General features: G+C 51.1%; 9 protein-coding genes across 9 annotated transcripts; 4 read left to right on the top strand and 5 right to left on the bottom strand.

Annotated features, from left to right (window-relative positions):
* The first annotated feature begins 228 nt into the window (after window positions 1-228).
* CONPUDRAFT_137613 (uncharacterized protein) lies at window positions 229-2,163 on the top strand. Its single transcript, XM_007771147.1, has 3 exons — window positions 229-960; window positions 1,022-1,265; window positions 1,317-2,163. Exons 1-3 carry the CDS (start codon window positions 389-391, stop codon window positions 1,797-1,799), a joined length of 1,299 nt encoding a protein of 432 aa, XP_007769337.1. The 5' UTR covers window positions 229-388; the 3' UTR covers window positions 1,800-2,163.
* A 328-nt stretch (window positions 2,164-2,491) lies between these two features.
* CONPUDRAFT_125134 (Nucleotidylyl transferase) lies at window positions 2,492-4,152 on the top strand. The gene is made up of 3 exons (XM_007771146.1): window positions 2,492-2,803; window positions 3,374-3,617; window positions 3,670-4,152. The coding sequence occupies exons 1-3, from the start codon at window positions 2,520-2,522 to the stop codon at window positions 3,985-3,987; spliced, it is 846 nt and encodes a 281-aa protein (XP_007769336.1). The 5' UTR covers window positions 2,492-2,519; the 3' UTR covers window positions 3,988-4,152.
* Window positions 4,153-4,670: 518 nt separating this feature from the next.
* Window positions 4,671-7,438, top strand: CONPUDRAFT_125132 (amidase). Its single transcript, XM_007771145.1, has 10 exons — window positions 4,671-5,480; window positions 5,604-5,712; window positions 5,814-5,884; window positions 5,938-6,032; window positions 6,086-6,184; window positions 6,241-6,562; window positions 6,619-6,756; window positions 6,817-6,944; window positions 6,998-7,134; window positions 7,196-7,438. Exons 1-10 carry the CDS (start codon window positions 5,082-5,084, stop codon window positions 7,339-7,341), a joined length of 1,644 nt encoding a protein of 547 aa, XP_007769335.1. The 5' UTR covers window positions 4,671-5,081; the 3' UTR covers window positions 7,342-7,438.
* A 261-nt stretch (window positions 7,439-7,699) lies between these two features.
* On the bottom strand, window positions 7,700-10,398 carry CONPUDRAFT_165909 (carbohydrate esterase family 9 protein). The gene is made up of 9 exons (XM_007771144.1): window positions 10,367-10,398; window positions 9,625-10,299; window positions 9,509-9,573; window positions 9,318-9,449; window positions 9,250-9,268; window positions 8,846-9,195; window positions 8,273-8,790; window positions 8,103-8,220; window positions 7,700-8,048 (listed from the first exon to the last, which is right to left on the bottom strand). The coding sequence occupies exons 2-9, from the start codon at window positions 9,739-9,741 to the stop codon at window positions 7,823-7,825; spliced, it is 1,545 nt and encodes a 514-aa protein (XP_007769334.1). The 5' UTR covers window positions 9,742-10,299; window positions 10,367-10,398; the 3' UTR covers window positions 7,700-7,822.
* A 541-nt stretch (window positions 10,399-10,939) lies between these two features.
* Window positions 10,940-12,149, bottom strand: CONPUDRAFT_144484 (amidase signature enzyme; the record flags this gene model as incomplete). Its single annotated transcript, XM_007771143.1, has 6 exons — window positions 11,924-12,149; window positions 11,759-11,867; window positions 11,634-11,704; window positions 11,480-11,574; window positions 11,388-11,438; window positions 10,940-11,271 (listed from the first exon to the last, which is right to left on the bottom strand). Coding segments are annotated over exons 3-6 (513 nt in total), but the record flags the coding sequence as incomplete, so codon positions are not given.
* Window positions 12,150-13,730: 1,581 nt separating this feature from the next.
* CONPUDRAFT_57232 (leucyl aminopeptidase) lies at window positions 13,731-17,933 on the top strand (the record flags this gene model as incomplete). Its single annotated transcript, XM_007770835.1, has 27 exons — window positions 13,731-13,858; window positions 13,928-14,222; window positions 14,273-14,518; window positions 14,567-14,669; window positions 14,721-14,839; window positions 14,899-14,917; window positions 14,971-14,987; window positions 15,055-15,164; window positions 15,225-15,277; window positions 15,327-15,340; window positions 15,390-15,415; window positions 15,519-15,639; window positions 15,709-15,745; window positions 15,798-15,926; window positions 15,983-16,023; window positions 16,075-16,184; window positions 16,240-16,382; window positions 16,438-16,623; window positions 16,678-16,775; window positions 16,831-16,949; window positions 17,005-17,101; window positions 17,155-17,246; window positions 17,301-17,466; window positions 17,522-17,569; window positions 17,624-17,683; window positions 17,741-17,818; window positions 17,874-17,933. 27 exons carry the CDS (start codon window positions 13,731-13,733, stop codon window positions 17,931-17,933), a joined length of 2,715 nt encoding a protein of 904 aa, XP_007769025.1.
* Window positions 17,934-18,639: 706 nt separating this feature from the next.
* CONPUDRAFT_82634 (uncharacterized protein) lies at window positions 18,640-19,428 on the bottom strand. The gene is made up of 3 exons (XM_007771142.1): window positions 18,972-19,428; window positions 18,826-18,917; window positions 18,640-18,766 (listed from the first exon to the last, which is right to left on the bottom strand). The coding sequence occupies exons 1-3, from the start codon at window positions 19,021-19,023 to the stop codon at window positions 18,647-18,649; spliced, it is 264 nt and encodes an 87-aa protein (XP_007769332.1). The 5' UTR covers window positions 19,024-19,428; the 3' UTR covers window positions 18,640-18,646.
* A 714-nt stretch (window positions 19,429-20,142) lies between these two features.
* CONPUDRAFT_154404 (uncharacterized protein) lies at window positions 20,143-20,423 on the bottom strand (the record flags this gene model as incomplete). Its single annotated transcript, XM_007771141.1, has 3 exons — window positions 20,143-20,202; window positions 20,261-20,319; window positions 20,381-20,423. 3 exons carry the CDS (start codon window positions 20,421-20,423, stop codon window positions 20,143-20,145), a joined length of 162 nt encoding a protein of 53 aa, XP_007769331.1.
* Window positions 20,424-21,058: 635 nt separating this feature from the next.
* On the bottom strand, window positions 21,059-22,106 carry CONPUDRAFT_82633 (uncharacterized protein). Its single transcript, XM_007771140.1, has 4 exons — window positions 21,856-22,106; window positions 21,719-21,801; window positions 21,488-21,665; window positions 21,059-21,436 (listed from the first exon to the last, which is right to left on the bottom strand). Exons 1-3 carry the CDS (start codon window positions 21,911-21,913, stop codon window positions 21,498-21,500), a joined length of 309 nt encoding a protein of 102 aa, XP_007769330.1. The 5' UTR covers window positions 21,914-22,106; the 3' UTR covers window positions 21,059-21,436; window positions 21,488-21,497.
* Window positions 22,107-24,045: the final 1,939 nt, after the last annotated feature.

Genomic DNA, 24,045 nt, shown 5'->3' with positions numbered 1-24,045 from the left:
CCCGAGTCTGATGATCGGGAACAACGGCGGCGAGTCTGCGACATCTGCGCATCAAAGTTAAAAACACGCATTTCACGCATCATGTGTCGATGTCCAATTGTAGGGGAGGTGGTCGTGCTTCGAGAACTGTCATGGAGGTACGGATATGGCTTGACTACAACCTTGCCCTGGAATAGTAACCGCGCATGTGAGAGGCTATATTTTCAAATCAGACATGTGCTTGATTTGGTCGGCAACAGATCTGTAGAGCGGTCGTACTTAGTTAAAACGCGCGGTATAAATCCGGAGGTCCTCCTCAGAGGTACGAAAGACTCTGGACCATACCCCGCTATTCCCTCTCAGAGCTTCCTACGAGCCACACAAAGCTCATTCATCTTACGGTCTTGTCATGTCCTCCAACTCCTCGGTCACTTCTTCACCCAACACCATGTCTTCCGAAGCCCCTTTCCTACCCCATCATCCTTCGCCTTCGCGTGCATCCTCTTGGGGTGGACCTTCGTCCGTCACCTCCCAGTCCAGTGGATTGGATTACTACGGATTGCCTCCATCTCCTCACTCCGACAACTCCACTCTTGTTGGCTCGCCCCTGTCCTCTATCAAGGCGTTGCGGTCGGCTCAGCTCACTCCGGACTCGCTCTGCGACTCCGAGCAGCAGCAGCTTTGCCTCCCCACTCACCAGGTCTTTGACCTTCCCGACACCAGCAATGTCTCGTCTCCATCTCCATCTTCCAGTGCTTCCCCTTCCCCTTACGAGCCATCGACCAGGGGTGAGAAGCGTTCGCTGTCCCCTACGCCCGGCGCAACGCGGAGGAAGAGCACTGGCGAGCGCGTCACCACCAAGGACTTTGTCCCTCCCGACGTCTCTGGCTTAACCAAGCGCGAAGCGCGTCTGGTGAAGAACCGGGCCGCCGCCTTCCTCAGCCGGCAGCGCAAGCGCGAAGAATTTGAGGCCATGGAAGTGTGAGTAAACTTTGTATTCATTCATTTGCGGCAGTGCGCTGATCGTGGCGTTTTCCATCAGTCGGGTCAAGGAGCTTGAAGCCGAGGCCGTGAAATTTGCTGCCATGTCTCAGCAGGGCGGCATGAGCACTGAAGTGGAGAAACTTCGGGCGCAGCTCGCTGAGGCTGAGAAGCGTGAGCAAGCTCTTCGAAGCACTCTCGCGCGTCAGCCGAACGTGAAGATCGAGAGTATCGACAAGCCAATGGCCTCCTCGTCGCGCGAGGCCTCTGCGTCGCTCCGCAACGGCCACAGGCTTGGTTTTGTTGTGAGTAGATTGCAACAAACCATCATGACTCGTTACTCACCATCGCTACAGCCAGTGCTCTCTGGCGCTTTGACTTCGTATCTCGGTAGCGACAGCTGGCCACAGGTTCCCCAGTTCGAGATCGAGCCGGAAGTGCTCGATGTCTTCGCTAGCCTCGAGGTCTCGTATGCTCCGTCGAGCGATGGTCGTGGCCGCGTCCGCATCCACCGGCCCCTGGCTGTCCCCGTCAAGAACGAGAGCCGCTCCCCATCTTCTATGCAGGCCTGGCCAGTATCCGGCATGAACAACTTCGGTTCATCATTCTCGAACCCGATGATGGCTACCCACTCACTACCCACGGCCAGCGAGCTCGACCGTCTCGGCCCTTTCATGGGCATGGGCGCTGGGCAGCAGCGGTTCGACGTCGACATCCCTTCGACACCATCATTTTACGAACACCCTGGATCGATGGGTCACCATCAGCTCGCCGAGGCTGGCTTCGATTACGACCCACGTTTCTACAACCAGTATACCCCTCGGATGTGCAAAGCATAAAGATAATAGCTTGAGCAGCCGTTTTTTCGGGGGCATTTGTAATCTGTAATCTTCTTGTTGTTGTACGCTTCTCTTTGGTTTCTCGAGCTCTGGGCGTTTATTCCGGTTGAGTCCAGCTTTGGTTGATAACTTATAGGCGTCGTAACATCTCCCCACTTCTATACCCTCATGGTGGAGTTGACTTGCACCGCCGTGCATCGCTATACCTCTTACGAGCCTTAATGCTTGCTTAAAAGTAAGTTATGACGCCTGCATCGCCCCGGGTAACCCTGTGTTGGTTGTTTGCTCTGTAGTTCACTGTACATTACCACCACTTCGCATATTTAAACCCGCATGCATTTTAACATCTATGATACGTACCTAGGCCCTGATATGAATCGACTGATTTCAGCCATGGAAAAGTTGCGTGTACGACTCGTTGGGGAATGAAAATTTGCACCTAGTGCAGCCGATCAGCGTAAGTCCGAGCGTTGGTCGGAGTAGATGTCCGAGCTATGCCGCACACAGAAAGTGTCTGCGACCGTTGACGACGCTGATCATCGAATGAGTCAAGTGTTGATGGATGTGCAAGGCGGGGGAATCGTGGGTAAAGATTGCCTCGCATGGCAAGGGCCATTCCCGAGCGCCCGCCGGTCGCCGCTTGTCTAATCCACACAGTCATCGCGCTAATCCCACCCACCATCCACAGCTTCACCTCTTTCTTCCCTTCCTACCTCCAACATGTCCACTGCGGGCTCTGCGCGCAAGACGACCAGCTTCAACAACCCGCCAAACTACTCGTTTGTCCACCACCGTCTCCGTCGAACCCTCCGCGATGCCAAAAAGCAGCCCATTGTCCTAGTCGCGTGCGGCTCCTTCAGTCCAGTTACCTATCTCCACCTTCGCATGTTCGAGATGGCCAAGGACTTTGTCCGCCAGAATACCGACTTTGAAATCGTCGGTGGATACCTCAGCCCAGTCAGTGACATGTACAAGAAGCCTGGTCTCCTGAATGCCCATCATCGGTGAGTGTTTTAGACGTTATCTCTCAACCAATGGTTCTCTGCTCTCGAGCTTGGACCTGGGCCCCCCTTGTGCTATCCTGAGGACGCCGGGCATGTGCGGCTTGGACGTTTTCCCGGCATTCCGCGCTCCACACATCTCCGTTCCTGTATAGGAAAATGTTTCCGAGGGCTTCGGCGGCCTGCACTGGAGTGACTCGTGCACTAGGGCCACTGGATTTCTTCTCTCAATAGTAATGCACTTCAGGGCATTTGGAAAGTCCATTTGCATCATGTCATTGTCCCCTCCTGGGCCACTTTGCTATCATACTGGTCAGGCCTTCGGGCTGAATGGCTGCTGTCGGCATGCATGCCCCCACCAATCAGCAGCTTCAAGGGCCACATATCCTTTCTACCTCGGCGTGGTGTTGTTACCATGTGTAGAGGTTTTAAAGTTTCGAAGCTCCCCCACTTTTCGTACCTCGCCTTCATCGAGAATTGCGGGGTTATGAAGGGGCACATTCTCTCTTATCTTTTATCTATTGTGTTCTACACGCGGAAGGCAGATCGCTGATCCACCCTTTCGCTTCCCAGAGTCGCCATGTGCACCCTCGCCGCAGAGCAAACGTCCTCATGGCTCATGATAGACTCATGGGAGGCCTTCCAAAACTATCAGCGCACGGCTGTGGTTCTGGATCACTTCGACTACGAAATAAACACCGTCCTTGGCGGCGTGCAGACGGAAGACGGCGAGCATCGGAACGTCCGCGTCATGCTCCTTGCTGGTTCCGATTTGATCAGCACGATGTCTGAACCAGGCGTGTGGTCGACGGGCGATGTATGAGTCGTTTGAGCTGGGTCCGTGTTTCATGGACTAACGCCCCGTTTAGCTCGACCACATCCTCGGCCAGTACGGCACCTTCATCATCGAGCGCGCCGGCTCTGGCATGGATCAGGCCACCGACAATCTGGCGCGGTGGAAGAACAACATATACCTCATTCCGCAGCTCATCCAGAATGACGTATCCTCAACTAAGGTTCGGCTGTTCCTAAAGAGGGGACTTTCCGTCCGATACCTTCTTCCCATGGCGGTTGTCGACTATATTGAGGAGAATGGCCTGTATTTGGATGACGGTCCTTCATCTGAGAAAGAGAAGGGCAAGGAGAAGGAGCAGGAGGCCGGATCTAGTAAGAAGACGGTATCATGATCTGAGGACTTTAGAATGAGGAGCGTATTGGGAAGATGGGACATAGATTTTTCAGTTGTACGATTCTAGATGCAGACGACATATCAAGTAGTTGTATACTCCGCATCTTTCCGCAGCAGTCAAGAACTGCTGCTTGTATATCGTAATTTATTGTTAGGATTGGCCATGGCGTCGTTCGGCGGGTGTGAGTAGCAACTTTATATACCTCAAACATTAAGATCCTAGGAGCCCTGGAGCGTCTTCGTTAATTCTGTCCTCCAGGGCCCGAGGTATAATGATAATTCGTCATACTACTAAGGCACACTAATGCCACACCACGGCTACGTGGACCGCGCTTCCCAAGCGCTTTCGGGAATCCTTCTGTTGCGTCCCCCATGATTGGTTTTTCTCTTCGTGAAGACCACAACAAAATCATGGCGACACGGAAGTTTCACTTCACGTGGCTATGTGACTCGAGGAGCACGAGGTACCTGCGTAGTCGCGCAGTTGGTGCACAAGGTACAGCCCGCAAGATGCCGACTAATCTTTAGCGATACAGCCACTGGCTGTAAATTCAGGTAAGTTAGCTTCCGCCTTCTGTGAAGCCGGGGAGGGGAATATGACGGCATGTCTGTGGGTGATCATCTGTTTGCTGACCATGCTGACCTGCAGATGCAGACACCGAGTCGCTGCCGGACTGGCATATGAAACACACGTTCTCATCATTGAGTTGGAATAGGCTGGAATCTCAACGAGAAGGTTCTTGGCGTCCATGTGGGCTCACTTAGCCACTTCGCTCAATTGAGGAGCAATAATACACTCCATGCCGTCAGATGAACCGAAGCGGGACCAACGAAGAGGCCCGCATAAGGTTCGTTTGAGCGAGCATGATCGCCCGACGCCGCCCTTCGCACGAGAACCCAGGCGTGTAAACCTACTCGTCCCGGACTTGCCTATCTACGGCGCTCCCCACGCCCCAGCACGCTGCACTATCTGAGCCCAGCATGCTTTCAACGACTCGCCTACCAGACTCTGTTAGATCCTCACTTTGATCCCCTCTTGATCCTAGCCCGAGGACACAGGCCACTATCCCTTTCCTGCTTGTGACACGCGAAATGGAACACGCACCGTATGAAGCCAAGGTTCGTGCAATCAAAGCGAAGCTCGAATCCCAGATACCAAAGTCGTTACGTCTTCCCGCGTCGACGCTCAACAACTTGCCTCTCGATGTGACCTCGATCCCGCGCACGTGCGGGCTCCTGACTGAGGCCGAGCTAACGATCACGGAGCTCGACGCAACTGGCGTTCTAGAATGCATTGCTGCAGGCAAGCTCAGCGCCGTTGACGCTGTGACGGCCTTTGGAAAACGCGCAGCTATCGCGCACCAGGTGACCAACTGTCTCGTCGACTTCTTCCTCGAAGATGGCATCGCTCGTGCCAAGGAGCTCGACGCGCATTTCGCGCACACCGGGACCGTCGTCGGCCCTCTGCATGGTTTGCCGGTGTCTATAAAGGTGGGTGGCGTCAGTTCTCCTTCGACGGTGTCGCTTCTTCTCGATCGAGGAGCGACAGCTGGTTGTCGCACATGGCAGGTTCCATAATGCTAACGCCGTGCGCTGTCGATCTCGAGTTGCTAGGATCACCAGTTGCTTGCGGGGAGGAATGCTTCCGGCGGCTTCTTGTCCAGCTTCCAAATCGCGAAGGAGGACTGTCAGATGGCCAAGATACTGAGGAGCCTCGGGGCGGGTGAGTCACTGATCAGTCCTTAACGTGGTCGGTTGCTAGCTCTCCGGCCATTTCGGACGCATTCATTGGAGATTGCGCTAACGGGTATCACGGTGACGCAGTGTTCTATGTCAAGACGAACCAACCACAATCGATTATGACTCTCGAGTGTCACTCTTTTTATGGGCGAACCGTAAGATAAGGGCAGTTCAGGGACAGATCTCAAACTCATCAAAATGCTTGTAGGTAAATCCTTACAATTCGAACCTCTCGAGCGGGGGATCGTCAGGGGGCGAGGGTGCCCTTGTCGCTATGAAAGGATCATGCATGGGTGTCGGCAGGTGACCAGTGTGCCAGCAATGTCTCTCGGGAACTCTCTCACCGCCTCGTCTAGCGATATCGGCGGCTCTATTCGCTGTCCCAGTGCGCACTGCGGGATTTATGGTATGCGTCCGACGTCGTTGACCCAACCTATGGTTGGTTACCTGGGATAGTACGTTAGTTGAGACTGCCTTTACGTCCATTCTGATGTCTAAAAATAACATGCAGCATGCACGGGCAGGACGGCGTCGACCCGTCGACGGGGCCGATGTGTGCTTCGGCCCGTGACATGACCACGTTCATTCAGGCTGTAATTGGTACAAAGCCATACTTGGACGATCCGAGCCTTATACCGCTCTCCTTTGTACCTCCGGCCGACATTGGCGCTCGTCCGCTACGAGTCGGCATAATGATGCACGACGACGTCGTCATGCCACATCCGCCAACGCTTCGCGCTCTCAAAGCAGCCAAACACAAGCTTGAAGCCGCACCAGGCATCGAGCTAGTGGACTATGTGCCGTATAAGCATGATGAGGGTGTCAGACTTGCGGTGCGCTGTCGCATTTCCAGAGCTTGTGATATTATAACTCATACCTTGTGAGCCAGCACGAGTTATACTTCCAAGACGGAGGGAAGCGCGTGCACGAAGTCCTTGATTCCACCGGCGAGCCGATATTACCGTTGACCGAATGGGTCATTGCATCCGACAAAGTCAAGGATCATGACGCACAAGGCATATGGAAGGTGACATATTCTGCCAGTGCCTTATATATGACAACTCGATGGCTTATTTGCTCATCTCAGCTATTCTACGATCGCAATGTTTACAGGCAGCAGTACTCGAGTCATTGGAACGCATCCAATATTGACGTGCTCCTTTGCCCAACTTTTCCTGGCGTAGCCGCCAGACACGATACCTCGAAATATTGGGGGTGAGGTCATCTGCTCATCCTCACGCTTAAGTCGCGCGTTGATCTATGGACAGGTACACATCGATCTGGAACATCCTCGACTATCCCGGTATCGTATTTCCCAGTGGACTCCATGCAGACCCAGCCTTGGACCCAATTGAGTCAAGCTACAACCCCGTGTCCCCGTCAGACGCATACAACCACACGCTTTGTGAGTGTTTTGCTCCCTTATAACTTCCATCCGAGAGTCGTTTACCATTTCGTGGCCATAGACGATCCAACCATCTTCGCTGGAGCGCCTATCTCGTACCAGTTGGTCGCGAAGAAATACAACGATGGGATACTCCTCGCCGCACAAATGGTTGTCGAGGGAATATTGCGAGATATGGTTCCAGCTTCGCCGATTTATAAGTTGTGATACCAACCAGTTTTTCGCCAGAGGTCGATTATGCTCCTGTAAAATACGTAGACCCGATTGTCCTGACTGTACATTAGCTTTTTTGATATGCATGCTCATCACCAGCGCTTGTAGTCTTGCTGAGGGACCACCGCTGTGTGAAATTGTCCTACTGTTGCTATTGTTTAGCCGGTGTACAGGTGATTCGACCTCTTCGGAGCACGAGTACAAAGGATGAATAGAATGAGGAAAATGCAATAATTAGGCAACGGATCGGGAGCCCTGTCGATGTCTACCAGCGAGCGGGTAGATGCGCATGCAACTAAATTTATGGTGAAACCGTCAAGAAGTCAAATTCCAGACCACCTCTAGCTTGGAACGATATTTTTCGGTCTGAGCATTGAATATTGAAACGAGATAACTTACATCTGATACATAGCAGCTATATTTAACCCTGTTGTATAGGAGAATCCTCTTAAACGCCCGTGAGCCATGTAAACGCTCATTTTTTTCCCCAAACGACCTTCCCCCGGATCCATGTACTGATGACGTTGCCCTGGCGGTCGAGGATGACAAGGTCAGCATCGGCGCCAGCCCGAAGCGTACCCTTGCGGTTCTCAATTCCAAGACACCGGGCGGGGTTGAAGGTGGCGCACTTGATGGACTCAGCAAGCGAGCATCCGGTGAAATGTGCAAAGTTTCGAACACATTTGTCGAGCGTCACCACACTAGAAGCATGATTGATTATAATTGAAGATGAAACGGAGAGAATCATGACGAACCTGCCAGCTAGAGTGGTGGTGCCCTCTAGGTAGAGTTTATCACCTTCTTTAACGAAATTCCGCCCATCACGCCAAGGGTGAACACCATCTTTGAGATGCGGGTCAAGGATTTTCATTGCTAATGCAAGTGTCAATGACACGCTTCCATTTCCAAAAATGACAGCACAAACCATCCGTAATCAAGATACAGCCCTCGGGGTAAGCCGTGTATGCCAATCTCACCGAGTTGGGATGAGCATGGATACCGTCCACAATCAACTCGAAGTATGGCCGCTGGAGTGGCTCTACCTGCCCACCAACGTAGGTGGCAGAGCGACTGAGTGGTAAAGGCGTGATGGCACCTGTACCGGGGAGAGTTGCCTTGTCATCCTGCGCCTGAACCCGTTGCGTAGCGAGGAGAACAGGCGTTTGAGGAGGCGTCTCGATTTCGTCAAAAGCTTCCGAGGCATGGGCGGCTTTCTTAGGTGGCGTTCCCGTGGTGTCGGAGTTGCTCGGTTTCTTACTGTGAGCAGCGGTCGAGACGGGGAACGGAGTGTAAGTCGCTCCCGAGGCGAAGAAGGGTGAAGATCCTAGCAGACCGATGATAGACGGATCACGGTGATGGAGTTGGGGCATCGCGTTGAATAGATGGGTGATGAGTCGAGCACCGCGCCGAACGGCGGTAGTTGCCATGTCCGTTGTCGCGATACTGCAGACGCCAGCATGAAACACAGGCTAACGAGGTTCTAAAGGTTCAGACGCACCTGTGCCCAATAGAGAAGCATCCACCTCGCTTTGCGAACTCGTTGATCGCCGACATGACCCCATCGACCTCGGGTGCAGCAGTGATGATACGAACACCCAGGGCATCCTGGGTCAGGCCGCATGACATGAGCCAATCTTCGGCATCCGCCAGATTGTCTTGTCCGTAGATCGTCTCGAAAGACTTGAATCCTTCGGCAGCGTTTAGCAGGAAGGGCGGTGCGTGCGCGCCGCGTTTGGCCATCTGAATAAAAGGACCTTCGGCGTGCCATCCTAGAAGGTGAGCTGCGTTGGGAGGCGACCAAGGCTTCAGGAGATTGAGGAGCTTGGGGTACAGAGACTTCTCTTGGGTCTAAGGATATATGTATAAACACCATTTTCAGCTATCGTGATTGAGTGTTCTTACGATGAGCGTTGGCACTAAGCTATAGGCGAAGTCAGATCATTAGCTGGAGAGTAAGATGGATGTCGTACGCTGTAACACCCGTCTCAACAATCCTTTCTGCGACCAGCCTGAGTCCATCCATGTAGGCCCCATCGTTGTCTTCGTAAACGGAAAAGTCGAAGCCGTAACCGCCATTGATTTGGATGTCGATCAGGCCAGGGCTATCACGAAAGAAGCTTAGTGATGATTGTGGAAGGTATAATAGCCGAGCATTGCCTACCTGAGGATGTTCCCGCCAAGGTCGATGATCTTGTCTGGCCGCTCTCGTCTCAGGAAGAATGTTTTCTGCACAAAATCCCAGGTTTGAATAATAGACCGTTTATAATGAATACTAACCTGAGCATCCAAGATGACACCGCGCGTTTCGTCGATCCAGAGGTCCTTCTCGACAAAGGTGCCGTCCTCCTGGGGAAGGAGGCAATTCGTGAAGCAGATCAGGCCATTGGAGGACATTCTTCCGGAGTTTGGTCTGGTGGTCGTAGGGAATCAACGTCAAGACGCTGCGCCCGTTGTGTGCCTCGAACCAAACTAATCAAATCATCTGCCATTTCACGGATGTAGTGGTCCGAACGGTCTCAGTCTCATCGACATGTGTGTCCCTACACCAGCCACATGGTAACCACCTGTAACCACTGCGCGTGTGCGGGGCTGATTGGTCTATAATATACTTCCAAATGCCTCGACTTCACCCGCCCGCTGCTGCTGCCAGCGGGAGAAGAGAATACAGCGTCCGTGCGAGTAGACCAGACTCTATAGCCAGCAGTCCCAAAGTTACAACAATCCCCATAACCCCTTTCTCAAGCTGTCATGGAGCCGCAAACCCTCAGTATCACACTCCCATCTCACCAGGGCTTTTTACCACCTTGAGCCTGATTCGCAAACGCCACCCGATCGATTAATTCTTGAGAGCGTCTCCAATCAGCTCTTGCGCTGCCAGGGCCAGGCCATCCTCGAATCGGCGAGCAACCACTTGGAGCGACACCGGGGCTCCCGCAAACACTGCTGGCTCATCTACCAGAAACATGGCACCCATCAGCTGCTCTGTTTGCCACTTTTGGTCTGAGAACGCTACTCTTACATAGAGTGCGATTGTATTCGTCCGCATCGCTCAGGCAAGGGGGCACGTCCTCCATTACGATGTCTATCGAGAGATCTGCCCTGAGTCCCGTCGGGAACACCACCCCGGGGTAATCCACCAGGTTCCAAATCGCGGTGTATCTATCGAAGTTAGAAATCTCAGGATTCTCCTCCGTTTGCCCTATACTTTCTATCAAGAACTCACCCCCAATACATCGAGGTATCGTGTCGTGCCGCGACTCCGGGAAACGGAGGGCATAAGACCACATCGCATCCTTGGCTTCGCCAGTGGTCCGAGTATGCACGTCGGAACCTCTCCCGCTTAGCATGCAGCTGATATTCAAATTCTTTTGCGTCGAAGGACAGGTCTCGTTACAGTATGGCACTCACCTCCCACATTCCAGTTGCGTCGTGGTCTTTTACATGCGGCGGGCTGATTACCCACTCTGTTAGTGGCAACATATCCTCGCCGCCCTCGGCCAACATTTTGCGCACGCTCTTTCCTCCCTCTTCATAGTAAAGCTCTTTCTGTACAGTTTTAGCTAGGTATGAACTTGCCAAAAGTTGAACGTACGCACGGCAAGAGTGTACCCGTGGGCATGCTCGAATGGCACGTATTCCACCAGGTCGACGGTATCCGACGCCTTCAGTCTCTCCCTGGCCATCTCCAATGCCCTGAGCATCGGTGGATGCGGCAGTACGACACCGTCGTGTATCATAAGCCCCACCTTCAGCCTTCGTCCGAGCGCTTGGCCAAGGTCCGGAATCACCAGATTCACGGGAAAGAAACTCGGATCTATGCTCGCTGGGCGAGCCGATAGGACCGCGGAGAGAAGGAGGCGCATGTCGCGCGCTGAGTTGCATATGGGGCCGGTGGCGGGCAGAATAGCGTCTGAACCAGGCCTCCTTTGAAGATCAGGTAAGAACATCCGATGTTATGATTGAGGGGATTGTGATTTACGAAGCTTGGTAGCCGTCATCTAGGATTATTGTCTTGCTCGTCGGCTTGATGCCATACAAACCGCAGTGGGCGCAGGAGCTCTGATAGATCCACCTCCGTCTCTGCAACCTTACTATCAGCATCTCCCAAAGTATGCGCTTATGCAGTACATACGTTCCTATGCCCATGGGCGATCCTTTCATTGCCACAAGCGCCGCTTCCCCTCCAGACGAACCACCGGGAGTCAGGTTGGTATTGTATGGATTCAGCTAATTGAACAGATTCTGAGTAACGCAACTCGAGCCAGTCACCGATGTCGTCCACTCACGGTACGTGCATAGCAAGATTGGCACTCTAAGTGCATAATAGTCTGTGGTTGATTTGTTTTCACGTAGAATACTACGGCCGCCGTCATTGACAGGTTCATCACGTAGCAAGCACTGAAAAACGCACCGGCTCCGAGTCGGCGCAGGATTATCGTCAAATCGCAGTCCTTCTCTGAGATCCTTGTGCTGCTCAAGTAGCCACCGCTACCCCATCGACCTTTGATAGGTATGAGGTCCTGTCACCTCCTCAGCGCATGCCCTCTCTACCATGAACGAATGCACGGCAACAGACCTTAATGGATATTGGCAGGCCATGCAACGGACCTACGACTTCCCCTTCCTTCTCCAGGTGCTCATCTAGCTCGCGAGCTCGTGCGATGCCCTCTTCAGGGAAGAAGTCCGTCAAGCACCCCGTTACCTGATGCGCGATGGCTGCACGCTTCCCAAACGCGCTGACGACGTCGACTGAGCTCAGTTCACGCACAGCTATCTTCTCGCACAACGCTGTTGCATCGAGCGCCGTGATCGCAAGCTCTGTTGGTGTGAGGAGTCCGCATGTCTCTGGGATAGTCGTTACGTCTATTGGAGCTGGAGTGGAGGCGGTCAGCGACGGAGGAAGAACGAGCGATGCTGGAATCTGCGATGTCACGCGAGCGCGCAAAGCGGCTGCAGCAGCCTCGAAATCAGGCATGCCCGTTGCGGGCTGCATTTTGTCGGCGAGAGACATGGTGGTTCGGGGCAGCGATGGGCAATAGTTGAGAAGGAGATAACGTACAGGTACGTTATCTTTAGTTTAACAAAAACTCTCGCACAGAAGGCTTGTCACAAGATCCATCTAAGTTAGCATTGATGTTGACCTCGAAGAAGACAAGGACTTATCTGAGTTTCTAGACGAGGTCATGTGTACCTCTTTGTGCTTTCAAAATAGTGCGGCCAAAATGATCCAGCACCCAGTGACGAGTCCTTAGGAATGCTGACCATAACTTTCAGCAGTGAAATTTTCAGAGTTATCAACGGATGAATGTTCCTAAAGGGCAGAGTAATACGTATGTATTCGCGGGTGTGCGCCTCACGGACCATTTGTTGATTCAGCGTTAACCAGATTCAGTGTTAGACAACCAGCTCTTCTCAGGCATAGTCAGTAGCAGAGGTCTAGAAAGTAGCCAGAAGACCTCGTTTTCGAATCTGTTTACCGTTGCATTCAAGTACAGCAAGGGAAGAAGGTCCATCCACGGATAGGTGCTAATCTGACATCGGATAGAGACAAAGACCTTTTGGGCGTCACTGAACAAGCAGAATTTCGAGCCAGGCCCCGTGAGGAAATTTAGCTGGACTGAGGGATACTTGGGATGTATCCATAGCACCATAGCTAGCAGAGGAAAAACGATGGTTTATCGTGTCTCAGATAGGCCGCGGCGATGGTACACATCGGTGAGGATTGCATACTCATCCAAATGAGGCGCGCAGCGGAATGGTCCTCGTATGAGCTTGGTCCGCAGTGATCACAGTAACCTGCGCAAGTCATTTAGTGCGAGGATTGAGGTATCCGCTGAGCTAGAACTCGGTGCCCACGACGAGACCTTGGCGAGTCTGCTGCGAGAGATGAGAGGAGCATGCACCAGAATTGCTCCTTCAATGACCAAAACATCGGTTGCTCTCAAGTACTTGCAACAAAGATGGCAAACGACTTTGGCGAGTTGAGTCGCATATTGAGTCTGCAGTGGTCTTCGGCTAAGTCAAAGGGTAAAAGGCTCCGCTGCACTTGTTCGCGTCGCGTCGTTCTGCGCGTTTCCAAACCCCAACCCACAACTCCGATTCCGCGACCCGTGTCCGCACTGCGTAGACTGCGAACTGCGAACTACGCTTACGACTCTTCTTCCGTTTAATGGAAAGCTCGTAACTGCTGCGAAATAGCTATGCTTTCAGCACTCCGTAGCTTTGCACGGATATGCCCCGGCACAGTTCCAACGTTAACATGTGGGTATCCACTCCGACCTGCCAACCGGTCCCGTATATATACCTTAGCCTGGTCACGCCTTAAATCTACACCCACTTCATCTCTCATCAGCTCGATAAGATCGTGTTCCCACATCGCAAGAATGGCCACTCAACTCAACCCAAAGGACGCCGAGTATCGTTTGCCCACCAATGTGCGGCCTACGCACTACGATCTTACAGTTCGGACCGACTTGGAGAAGGAGACTTTCCAAGGCGTTGTCAAAGTCAGGTACGTTTCGATTGCGTTTGTTTCGCGTGTTCGAACTTGTCCAGACCGTCTTACATATAACACTTTCAGCTTGGATGTTAAGAAGGAGACCTCGAGCATAACCTTCAACACTGCGGAACTCGACTTGACCGACGCATCCATCTCCTCTGATGCAACTGGTACTCGGCAATCATACACCTCGAAATCTTTCAATACCGAACGCGAGGAAGGTACTTTGGTGTTCCCAAATGCCCTCCCGGCAGGATCCGTAGCAGAACTTTCTATCGCATTCTCGGGCAAGCTAACGGGATCCATGATGGGTTATTACAAGTCGGCATTTGCGGAGGACGGAAAGCAGAGCATCTACACTTTGACTCAGTTTGAGGTATGTAATCTCATTTCGTCGCGCTTGGTCCCTTGCTGACGCGCATATAGCCTACTGCCGCTCGCAAAGCGTTCCCGTGCTGGGACGAACCGGCTCTCAAGGCAACATTTGCGGTCTCTTTGATCTCTCGTGCCCACCTCGTCAATCTCGGCAACATGTCTGCAAGACTGGAAGAACCTTACAATCCCAACAAGAATGAGGATCCTGACCTCGCAAAGCTCTTCTCATCTCTTTCCGTGGAGGACCAGCAGCCGAAGGATGAGTGGAAGATAACCCGTTTCCACACGACACCTCTCGTACGTCTTCATAAGTTTTATCTACTTTACTACTCTAATTCCCTACAGATGTCAACCTACATTGTTGCGTACGCCAATGGTCCCTTCAAGTACATCGAAGGATCTTACACGAGCCCTCTGAGCGGCAAGAAGCGTCCGTTGCGTGTGTACAGTAAGTTACAATACATGTATATCTTGGTTTTGTTCGCTAACCACCCACCAGCGACTCCGGAGGTCCTTCATCAAGCCAAGCATACGCTCGAAATATCGGAGAAAGTCATGCCAATCTACGAGAAGGTCTTTGATATCGAGTATCCTCTACCGAAGCTCGACACTCTGGTCGTGAGTTGCATGGTGTTGAGCCCTTATGTATCATGCGCCTTACAACATACTCCTTCTAGGCTCACGACTTCGACGCTGGTGAGTCGCTGCAGGGTATTAAGTTATTTCCTAGCTAAAAGAGGCTAACAAAGGTGCTATGGAAAACTGGGTGCGTGTAGCACGACACTTTTAGCTAATTCCTTGCTCTTGGCTAACTCCTTTCTCAAAATAATCAGGGTCTTATCACGGGGCGCACCAGTGCCTTCCTCATGGACCCGGAAAAGGTCCAGATGAGTATGCTCAAGCGGATCACAACCTTCCAATCGCATGAAATTGCTCACATGTGGTAAGTAACGCGTCCTTATGTTTCATATGCTCGGAAGACTCATACGAAAATCTTATTCAGGTTCGGTAACATCACGACCATGGAATGGTGGGATAACCTTTACCTGAACGAAGGTTCGTAGATGATGTAAATTTTTGTGGACGATTCTGACCTGAGGCTTAGGATTTGCGACTCTGGTGAGCTCTTGTAATTATTTACATAGACCGGCTTACTCAGTTCTTCAAGATGGGAGAGTATATCATCGTCGGTGCGTACCAATTAATCTTGCATTGAGAATAAAGATCTGAATCCCGAGATAGACAAGTACATCTCAGACCCAATCCCTAAACGCCTTTGAACTCATTGTTTCTTTAGGTTGTACCCTGAATGGAAGGTCGACGCTGAGTTCATCAGCGACAACCTCAACGACGCACTTAATCTCGATGCGAAACTTTCTTCCCATCCCGTCGAAGTTCCTTGCCCAGATGCTAACCAGGTCAACCAGGCAAGCATTAGTTTCTTGTGACTGCAGCGCGACCTATAACTAATTTTGAATTGATCATAGATCTTCGACTCCTTATCCTACGCCAAGGCTGCCTCTGGTACGCAAACCTGATGCATCATGACATATTGTCTTGCTAATAGCGCTCTCAGTTTTACGCATGCTGTCCAACTATGTCGGCCAAGAACGATTCATCAAGGGTGTATCTCTTTACCTCAAGAAACACTTGTATTCGAACACGGTCACGAAAGATCTTTGGGAGGGGATCGAAGAGGCGACAGGTGTGTACATATTCTGAAGTCGATTTTGTAGTGCCATTTCTCACTGACGTTGCTAGACGCGGGCGTTCCGAAGATGATGGACCACTGGATTTCTAAGGTATGACTGTGACTTGAATTGATATCGGTCGATATATACCATGCATTCTAGATCGGCTTCCCAGTCGTCACCGTTACGGAGACCAGGGACGGAATCACTGTTCGTCAGGATCGATTCCTTGAGACAGGACACGCCGAACCTCAGGATAACGAAACCTTGTGGTACGCTTTATCTCTTTCTTTTTTGACCACTCTGGTATTGAGTTTCTGTTGTCAGGACCATTCCTTTGTGCCTGCTTACTGTCGACGAAGCCGGCAAACCTCAGATTGACAAGAGCCTCATTCTTGACACCCGCGAGAAAACTATCGCTCTCGACACCTCGAAGCCGTACAAGCTTAACGCAGGGACCAATGGTGTTTGTAAGTCTCAGTCAGCGGAGGCAACACCTGTTTAATCTTACCAATTATGAACTAGATCGTGTCTTATATCCTGATGAACGCCTCACAAGAATCACCAATGAGGCGGCCAAGGGCGAAGAAGTCTTCTCGTTGAACGATCGCATCGGACTCGTTCACGATGTATTCGCCCTGTCTAAGGCGGGCTTCATGGATCTGAGTGGTGCTCTGAACGCTGTCAACATCCTGCACGATGAGAAGGATTGTAAGTTTTATTCTCTTTCCTATTTAGTATTGTTGCTCATGGAAACAACTTGAGACCTCGTTTGGGATACCATTGCATCAAATCTCTCTCTGCTGTACTCGACATGGTGGGAGAACCCGAAGGTCACAACGACTCTGAATGAGTTCCGTGCAGTAAGATATGGTTGTCTGACGTCTTCGTCGTGATATCTCACACTGCCTTTGGTAGTTTTTGTTCAAGCCTGTCGTTGAACGGCTCGGATACGACAATGCACCCAACGACGATCCTAACACTATTCAGTTACGTAGTAAAGCTGTCGAACAGGCTTCGCGTGCTGGCGAACCTTCGTAGGTCTTCTTTTTATTTCAAGGGGCTTCCGTAGCTTATCAAATTGAACGATAGGGCTGTGAAGGAACTGCAAAAGCGTTTTGCGCAGTACATGAACACCGGTGACGACTCGCACATCTCTCCCGACATCATGCGCTCTACACTCTTTACTGTAAGTTCTACACTAGGTCATAATTTTCATCGATATCCAATGAGTTTTCACAGGGTGTGCGTTATGGTGGGCGAAAAGAGTTTGAGTTCACCAAGAAAATCATCGAGGGTACCACGACCCCACCTGCCACGAGTATTTCGGCAATGTAAGTCGACGAGTGCAATTTTGCGCTCGCCATCAAGTTGATAATGTTTCGCAGGTTGGCTCTTTGTCAGACACAGGATCCCGAGCTCATCAAGGAGGTTTTCTCGTATATCCTCAACAAAACTCGAACCCAGAACCTGATCTACATGTTTATGGGCCTTCAATCTAATTTGTCCACGAGACGTCAGGCTGCTGAGTTCTTCAAGCAGAACTTTGATGAGGTTAGGATTTTGCCCCGTTAGCTTGATCATGCTAGTGAATACTGATTGCGTGTAGATGGAAAAACGATACGCCGATACCTTCGGGTTGGCAGGAGCAGTCACGGTATGTAAAGAAATTCTTTTCAACGATATATAGACTTCAATAATACGTTCGTAGGCCAACTTTAATCACCTGACGAAGGACGAGGACTACAAAGTGGTCGAGGAATTCTTTAAGGTACGAGCTCCTCATCAGCCTCCCTGTATCATTTCGCTGATCGTTGATACACATTAGGACAAGGATCGGTCGAAATATCACATGGCTTATGGTCAACTCTTAGATTCGCTGCGTGCATCTAACGCTTGGATCAAGGTATACTCAATCTCTCCTATCCAACTCATTGTTGCTGATCTTCTATTCGCAACAGCGTTCAACCACCGATATTGAGCAATGGCTCGATAGCTGGAGTGCAAGATCTAAATTATAATTTACTTGTCATAGATCTAGTTTAATATTTCTCGTTTTCAGTACGTAGAACGTCAACTCAGGTGATCTTGCGACGGCAATGTTACATCCAAAACTTTAAGGCTGGAACGAGATGACTTGTACACTTTATTTATTGAGCTCGAAGCTACTGTTTACCACATTAATTCTTCTGAGAATTGTCAATAGCAAGTGCGCTGACACTCAAGTGTAACTAGATGCATCGTGTCTGATGTCCGATTTGGCTCACCTAGAAGTCGAATATTGAGCAGCGGCTGGCCGATCGAACAATGAAACACCTGACTCGGATCCGACGTATTATCCAGGGGTTCATATTCGATAAGTTCATCAGCTCCAACAAAACCTTGCTTCATGACCCTCGGTTCATTCAGTGTAAAAAGTGCAATATATGAATTCCGATACAGGGAGATGCTAAAAATACAGTACAAGCCTTCAAATCTAAGTGGTAGTAAAGATACAGCTACAGGATGTCATGATGTAAACGGAAGCCCCAGATGAAATGCGAAGTGGATGAGTTGTCCGGGATTGGCACGGACGGAAAGTGTTCGTAGAGGTATCATGGTCCGGAATTAGCACGGACGAAGGATTAAGCATGTGTAAGTTGTGTTGGCATCAAGCCAAGCGGAAGGGAAAGACTGGTCAAGGGAGTAAGGGTATCGCGATACTAGGCCGACTTGAAGCAAATGGGTGGTGCCTTCAATCGCAGCCGTAGCGGCAAATGCGTGCCTCGACGTCGACGTCGGGTTCAGCCTCAACGCGAGGAACTTCAGGAGTGGTCTCCTCAGAAATGGAGGCGTCCGGAATGCTGCTGTCGCGCTAAAAAAAATTGATACATTTAGGTCATGTAATATAATATTTTAGTACGAGAAACTTACAGCAAGGTGCTCAATGAAATTCTGAGGGACGACAGCGTCTGCAATGAGCGCGGGCACAGTGATTGGCATGGGAGCAGCCGAAACGAGAGACACTGGAAAGCAAAGGTCAGACGAGCGAATATTTCCTTTGAGGCTGTGCAACTTACGAAGAGCAAAGAAGAAAGCGATGAAGTAGAAAACAGAGATCTTGGCGAACATCTTGAAAAGGCGGGGTGGTAGGATTGTTATTCGAGAACGCGATTAGGGACGGAAATAGACTGTAATCCTGAAGCTGGAAAGAATGCAGAATGCAGGAGAGTGGCTGGCAGTGTCTAGCCCAAAAGCGGGGAGAACAATAAAACGAAAATGCACAAGAGGCTCGTTGTCCTCCCCTTGCCGTCTCCCGGCCAGTTCTTATACTCGACCTTACTTTCTTACCACCGAGTGCGCGAAGACTTACTCTTTCAACATCCTAAAACGAGAAAATCTTCAAAGGATCGTCCTGTTTGGGAACAGAGCTTCAGTCCTAATTTAGGAGCTAGTTTGTTGGATGGTACCACGCGCTCGATGCCCACGAGATGCCACGGCCCATGGGGAGTGCAATGTCCGCAGAGGTGAGAGATTGGTGAGAGTGGCAGCGATAGGGGCAACAACGGATATGGATGGGTGTTTGTTCGTGGGCGCGCAAACAAGGCACAACTCCATGGACAACAACGCTTCCCTTTTTTGGGACGCGACTTTGACGTTGACGTCGGCTGCGAATAGGGTTTTTGGCCTCGGTATGTTTTCCAGGCACGATGATTGACAGCGCGCTCGTCAGATAATTATTTGGGCAGATCTTCTGCTGATTTATGATTCATGATTCTCAGTCACATTGCGCCTGGCCCGAGGCTACCAGCCATGCAGCAATTCAAGCTCTATGCTTCAATCAGAATGCCTCCAGGCTCCTCATGTTCTCCGAGCCATCCCGGATCACTTTGCATAAATCAAGACGCAGTACTTTATCATGCAACTCCATCAATTAAATTAGGAAGATCGAACAGTATGCTAGGCAAATAAACAAGATAAACCTACAGTCCTGGAATTAACACAGGCAATTGAACACAGGTCAACAATAGAAATACTAGTAAAGATCCCAACGCGCTAAGGAGACATATCATAGAAAGGGCGAAGGCCGCAGCACTCAGCGTGCAGCAGTAATGTCCGAGAAATAACTTCATGCGAACGCAATAAATCCTAAATAATGACGAAAGCTAAAGCGAAACCGTGAGTGGATGAACATGAGACTTGAACTGGAGAAAACATACAACGTGGTTTCGTCAGAGATCGACGGTGAGTTTAGTCGCAGCCGTAGCGGCAGACGCGTGGCTCAACATTAACGGGAGGGGTAGCATCTCTCTGAGACAAATAGATGTCAGAGGCGACAAAAGTCGAATATCGGTGTGACAGTTCATACCTGAGCCAAAACCTGACCGACTTCGGGTATTGGGCTTGCTGCTGCTAGCAGAACCGAAGCTAGGAAAATCGTGCGATGCGTCAATATAGAAAGGAAGCCAGTGATTCTTTTTAGACCTACAGGCAAAGACAGCAAACCAGATGTACGAGACCTTCGCGAACATATCAAATATAGGCAGGGTGAAATGAACGAGGTACAGAAGCGAATGGGAAGTTTGGCGTCAGAATCGGGTTGGCTGCTCAGGGTGCTTCAAGATAGATGGGCGATGGAGAACATACGGTTGTGTCCAACTCCTCTTATACACCTACCCTCGCTATCCCTTAACTTACCTAAAGATGGCTCTGCGAAAGGCTTTCACCACTTCGGAGTAGCTTGCGCGGTGGTTAGCCTTCGGTGGTGACGGTGGCGCGAACGTCGAAGCGCTGGTACGACACACAGCCGGGGGCCTCGGGCACGACGGTGAGTTCCTGTGGATCCATCGCACCAAACTGGGACCAACTGACTTCCCTTACTGAGGCGTCCCTTTGAAAAGAAGGCTTCGGTCGCGATCTGCAGAAATACGCCCGAATAAAGCGATGGCCGTAAACGGAGAGTATGTTCGTGTGAGCAGTAGCCTCACGGTGTTTATTAAGGTCGAGGTTGTCTCCACGGCGTCGACGTCGCAACCGAGAAATACAAGAACTGCCTGAAGCAATAGTAGAACTTTAGATAAGCTCGTCGGGCCAGTCGTCATTGCAGCATGTGCTTTGCGGATACTTGGTGGAGCACACGCGGAATGTTCAGTATGACAGTGTCGACGGCGCAATTACATTACAAAGAGTCCTCAGAGCTGGGCCCAATTAAGATACAGAAAATATCCAAAAAAAATACTTGGAAGCGGAGCTAGACAGCAGAGGCGAGCAGCGCTTGCATCAAGCAAGATAGCTGGCTGTGCTGCCCGGAAGTGACAGACGGTGTTAGGTGGAGGTACGAGTAAGAATTGAGCTGCAAAATAAGATGAACCAGGACTACCCCACGAAAGTACAAGTAACGAATTATCCATGCGAAAGATACAACAGAGGGGTAACAAGAGCAGAGGTATCAAGAAAACCACGAGTCATCAAAGAGCGTAAGAGCGGCGAAAGGCTGGAGACCACGAGAACAACGCAGCAACATGAAGTCCAGGGTGTGTATACCCTGCTTAGACCTTTAGTCGGAAAACGAAGCGGACGAGTGGACACAACATACCAGACATCAATCAGATGCAGCCAAAGCGGCATATGCGAGCTTCGAGGTCATCCTGGCTTTCCGGCTCGGAAGAGCGCTCAGGATCAGGAGTTACTTCCTCCACGACAGCGCGGGGGATGTCCAGTGCTGGCTCGGGCTCCGGTCCACGAGTCTCTACATCAACACTGACAAGTTCTCTCTAGACACATAATGTCACTGATGTGATACGAACCAGAGAAGGTATATACTTACTGCAATTGCATCATTGAAAAGGGCGATCCCTCCCTGCACAGCGGGGACGACAGGGATCGGACTTGCCGAAGCAAGCAGGGACACTGCGACAGCCACATTAGCAACCGGTGATGGTGCTTCACTAGGATAGAACTCACTGAATCCAAGAATGAACGCGATGACAAACGCCAAAGGAATAGTGGTTCGGGAGAACATCTCGATATGGTGCGGGAGGTGGGTGTTCTTCTATCACGAAGTGCGGAAGTAAAAGGGAGCGGAACGCGTCTGTGCGTTGTAGCGGCGAAGCGATGCGGTGCGAAGACGCAAAATGAGGAGAAGGACAAAGCAAGCAGTCGAAGGACAGCCAGACGAGGGAGGTGTCGAATAAAAAGACTTTGGCGAGCGCCAGCTAAAGGTCGAACGAGAAGATGCTCTCTAAGCTAGTCGAGCACCGTGCTTATATTCTGCGCACCCGAGGTACGAAGTGGCGGCTGAACAGTCCTTGTAGTGTAGCCATTGTTCCTAGCGGTAGCGCATATAGTTCAACGGGGTGCACCGAGAGGGCCGCTGTGAGAAGTCAAGAGGCGGCACGGTCGAGGAGTACAAGGTCAACAGCTGGTCCCGTTCTGGCAATCCCTTTGAGTCCCGCCATCGTCATCAGCGACGATGCGAAGGTGCTAGAGTGCCTGATGGCGAATGCGCGATGTAGCTTGTGCTATTCTCACCTCTCGGTGCCTTGCTTCTTCACCAGCAACCTGAGCCACATTCTAGATCTCTAAGCGGCCAATAGTCACAGGCTGGCCAAGCATCACAGCATGGGTCCGTTGAGGAAAGTTTGAGTTGCATGAGAGGATCAACGCGAGGGTTAACAAAGGGAAGGATGGACGAGGAAAGCTGAAAGCCGGCGGCAAAAACAAGGATCGCCATATTGGGCAAACATGTGGCTAGCTTCGTCTCAATTAGGCAGGTGACTTCGGGCCAGTTACATAGACTTTACTTACTCTTGCTTTACAATTTGCTACTTAAGATAGATCGTAGTTCAGAGCATTGGTTGGGTGAGAGTCGCCAGAACAAGGTACTAGTCTACAGTACGTCTACATTCAAGCTACTGGCCACGTATGAAAACCACCAACACCAGCATGATAGGAAACACTTCTCCTGCGGACATTCTTCGTCTGGCAATGTACATGTTGGCGGATTCGCCAGCCTCTGTCTCACAAGAAAGAGCTCACAGTAAGCAGTGCGAAGTTATAGGATATGCATTATCACCTGCGTATCAACAAAAGCATTTCCTGCTCACTTGAGATCACTAGTGCCATTCTGTCACGTTCTCCACCGCCCCTTCGATGTGAGGATACGCGCGATAATATAACCCACTAAGTTCAGCGGTGGTAGGAACCAGCAGCAGCACGAAACCTGGCGTGCAAGCCCTTGCAAACTGGGCGAAGGTTTTTTTATCATACAAGCATTCGGCCGTGAAACTTCAGTCAAACTACTCGAATTCACGATATAGCCTTGTCATGAGAGCGTGGTGAGTGTCGAGGTTCATTGAAGGGCGGCGTCCGAGAGGGCGACTCAGTCAGCTTCGTCTTGGGCCCGCGAAATGGATCCCGGATGGTGGCAGCCGCTGCGCACGCATCAAATGGGAGTTGCATCTAGTCGGCGGATAGAAATGGGCGATACTTCACATATGCAAGTTTAGGACGCCAAGACAAGTGAGTGCCGTTGCGGGGACCAGAATATAGCCCGTGGCGCTCTGATGATTTCTTGTCCCCTGGTAGTAACAGCCTTGGGCCAAGGAGCATTTGGATGCTCTGTACCGGAGTTTGCACAGAGCTGGATTATCGAGACACCAACGTCGAGTACGCAAAGTTCCAGCGCGGAAGTGAATAGAGTGGGCCCAGAATTTGCGGGCACATCAGCCGGATCTTGTGCGAAGGACTTGGCTTGAATCTAACGCAAAGATACTCCAGCACAGCAGACGATGTGCAACCACAGCTGCGCCGGGCCAATCTTGGTGACAATAGTACAAGTCAACTTTGAGTCAACTCAAGTCTAAGGTTGCCGAAAGCCGTTTGCTGCGACAGCTGTGGCTGTGACGGTGACGTCAGTGCAGAACTAACCTTCGAGTCGCGCAGGTGAAGATCTAGTGAGTTGCACACTTCGACCCGACAGAGACGACGCTTATGAATATTCAACAGCAAGAATCACCGGCAGGAGCAAGATCATCGTGGTCTTCCGGGGTCAGCGGCGATGGCACGAGCGTCGATTGGAGCCGGCCCCGCGTTGGAAGGCTAAGGAAGCGCTGATGCAGCACTAACCCTCACTAACCCCGTCACGTCCAATTC

Source organism: Coniophora puteana, assembly GCF_000271625.1.
Source record: "Coniophora puteana RWD-64-598 SS2 unplaced genomic scaffold CONPUscaffold_7, whole genome shotgun sequence".
Lineage (NCBI taxonomy): Eukaryota > Fungi > Basidiomycota > Agaricomycetes > Boletales > Coniophoraceae > Coniophora > Coniophora puteana.
The sequence above is the reverse complement of the archived record's forward strand: the minus strand, read 5'-3'. Positions and strand labels throughout refer to the sequence as shown.

Excerpts from the sequence above, each read along its gene's own strand:
- CONPUDRAFT_137613 (XM_007771147.1), top strand. The coding sequence starts at position 389 with ATGTCCTCCAACTCCTCGGTCACTTCTTCACCCAACACCATGTCTTCC. Across the intron at positions 961-1,021 it reads GAATTTGAGGCCATGGAAGT|TCGGGTCAAGGAGCTTGAAG; the intron begins GTGAGTAAACTT and ends GTTTTCCATCAG. Across the intron at positions 1,266-1,316 it reads GCCACAGGCTTGGTTTTGTT|CCAGTGCTCTCTGGCGCTTT; the intron begins GTGAGTAGATTG and ends CCATCGCTACAG.
- CONPUDRAFT_125134 (XM_007771146.1), top strand. The coding sequence starts at position 2,520 with ATGTCCACTGCGGGCTCTGCGCGCAAGACGACCAGCTTCAACAACCCG. Across the intron at positions 2,804-3,373 it reads CTCCTGAATGCCCATCATCG|AGTCGCCATGTGCACCCTCG; the intron begins GTGAGTGTTTTA and ends TTCGCTTCCCAG. Across the intron at positions 3,618-3,669 it reads GCGTGTGGTCGACGGGCGAT|CTCGACCACATCCTCGGCCA; the intron begins GTATGAGTCGTT and ends CGCCCCGTTTAG.
- CONPUDRAFT_125132 (XM_007771145.1), top strand. The coding sequence starts at position 5,082 with ATGGAACACGCACCGTATGAAGCCAAGGTTCGTGCAATCAAAGCGAAG. Across the intron at positions 6,185-6,240 it reads ATGGTTGGTTACCTGGGATA|CATGCACGGGCAGGACGGCG; the intron begins GTACGTTAGTTG and ends AATAACATGCAG. Across the intron at positions 6,757-6,816 it reads ACGCACAAGGCATATGGAAG|CTATTCTACGATCGCAATGT; the intron begins GTGACATATTCT and ends TGCTCATCTCAG.
- CONPUDRAFT_165909 (XM_007771144.1), bottom strand. The coding sequence starts at position 9,741 with ATGTCCTCCAATGGCCTGATCTGCTTCACGAATTGCCTCCTTCCCCAG. Across the intron at positions 8,221-8,272 it reads CTGTATCTTGATTACGGATG|CAATGAAAATCCTTGACCCG; the intron begins GTTTGTGCTGTC and ends CACTTGCATTAG. Across the intron at positions 8,049-8,102 it reads ACCACCACTCTAGCTGGCAG|TGTGGTGACGCTCGACAAAT; the intron begins GTTCGTCATGAT and ends TCATGCTTCTAG.
- CONPUDRAFT_82634 (XM_007771142.1), bottom strand. The coding sequence starts at position 19,023 with ATGTTCGCCAAGATCTCTGTTTTCTACTTCATCGCTTTCTTCTTTGCT. Across the intron at positions 18,918-18,971 it reads CGCTTTCTTCTTTGCTCTTC|TGTCTCTCGTTTCGGCTGCT; the intron begins GTAAGTTGCACA and ends TTTGCTTTCCAG. Across the intron at positions 18,767-18,825 it reads ATTTCATTGAGCACCTTGCT|CGCGACAGCAGCATTCCGGA; the intron begins GTAAGTTTCTCG and ends AATTTTTTTTAG.
- CONPUDRAFT_82633 (XM_007771140.1), bottom strand. The coding sequence starts at position 21,913 with ATGTTCTCCCGAACCACTATTCCTTTGGCGTTTGTCATCGCGTTCATT. Across the intron at positions 21,802-21,855 it reads CGCGTTCATTCTTGGATTCA|TGTCCCTGCTTGCTTCGGCA; the intron begins GTGAGTTCTATC and ends TGGCTGTCGCAG. Across the intron at positions 21,666-21,718 it reads TTTTCAATGATGCAATTGCA|AGAGAACTTGTCAGTGTTGA; the intron begins GTAAGTATATAC and ends TTATGTGTCTAG.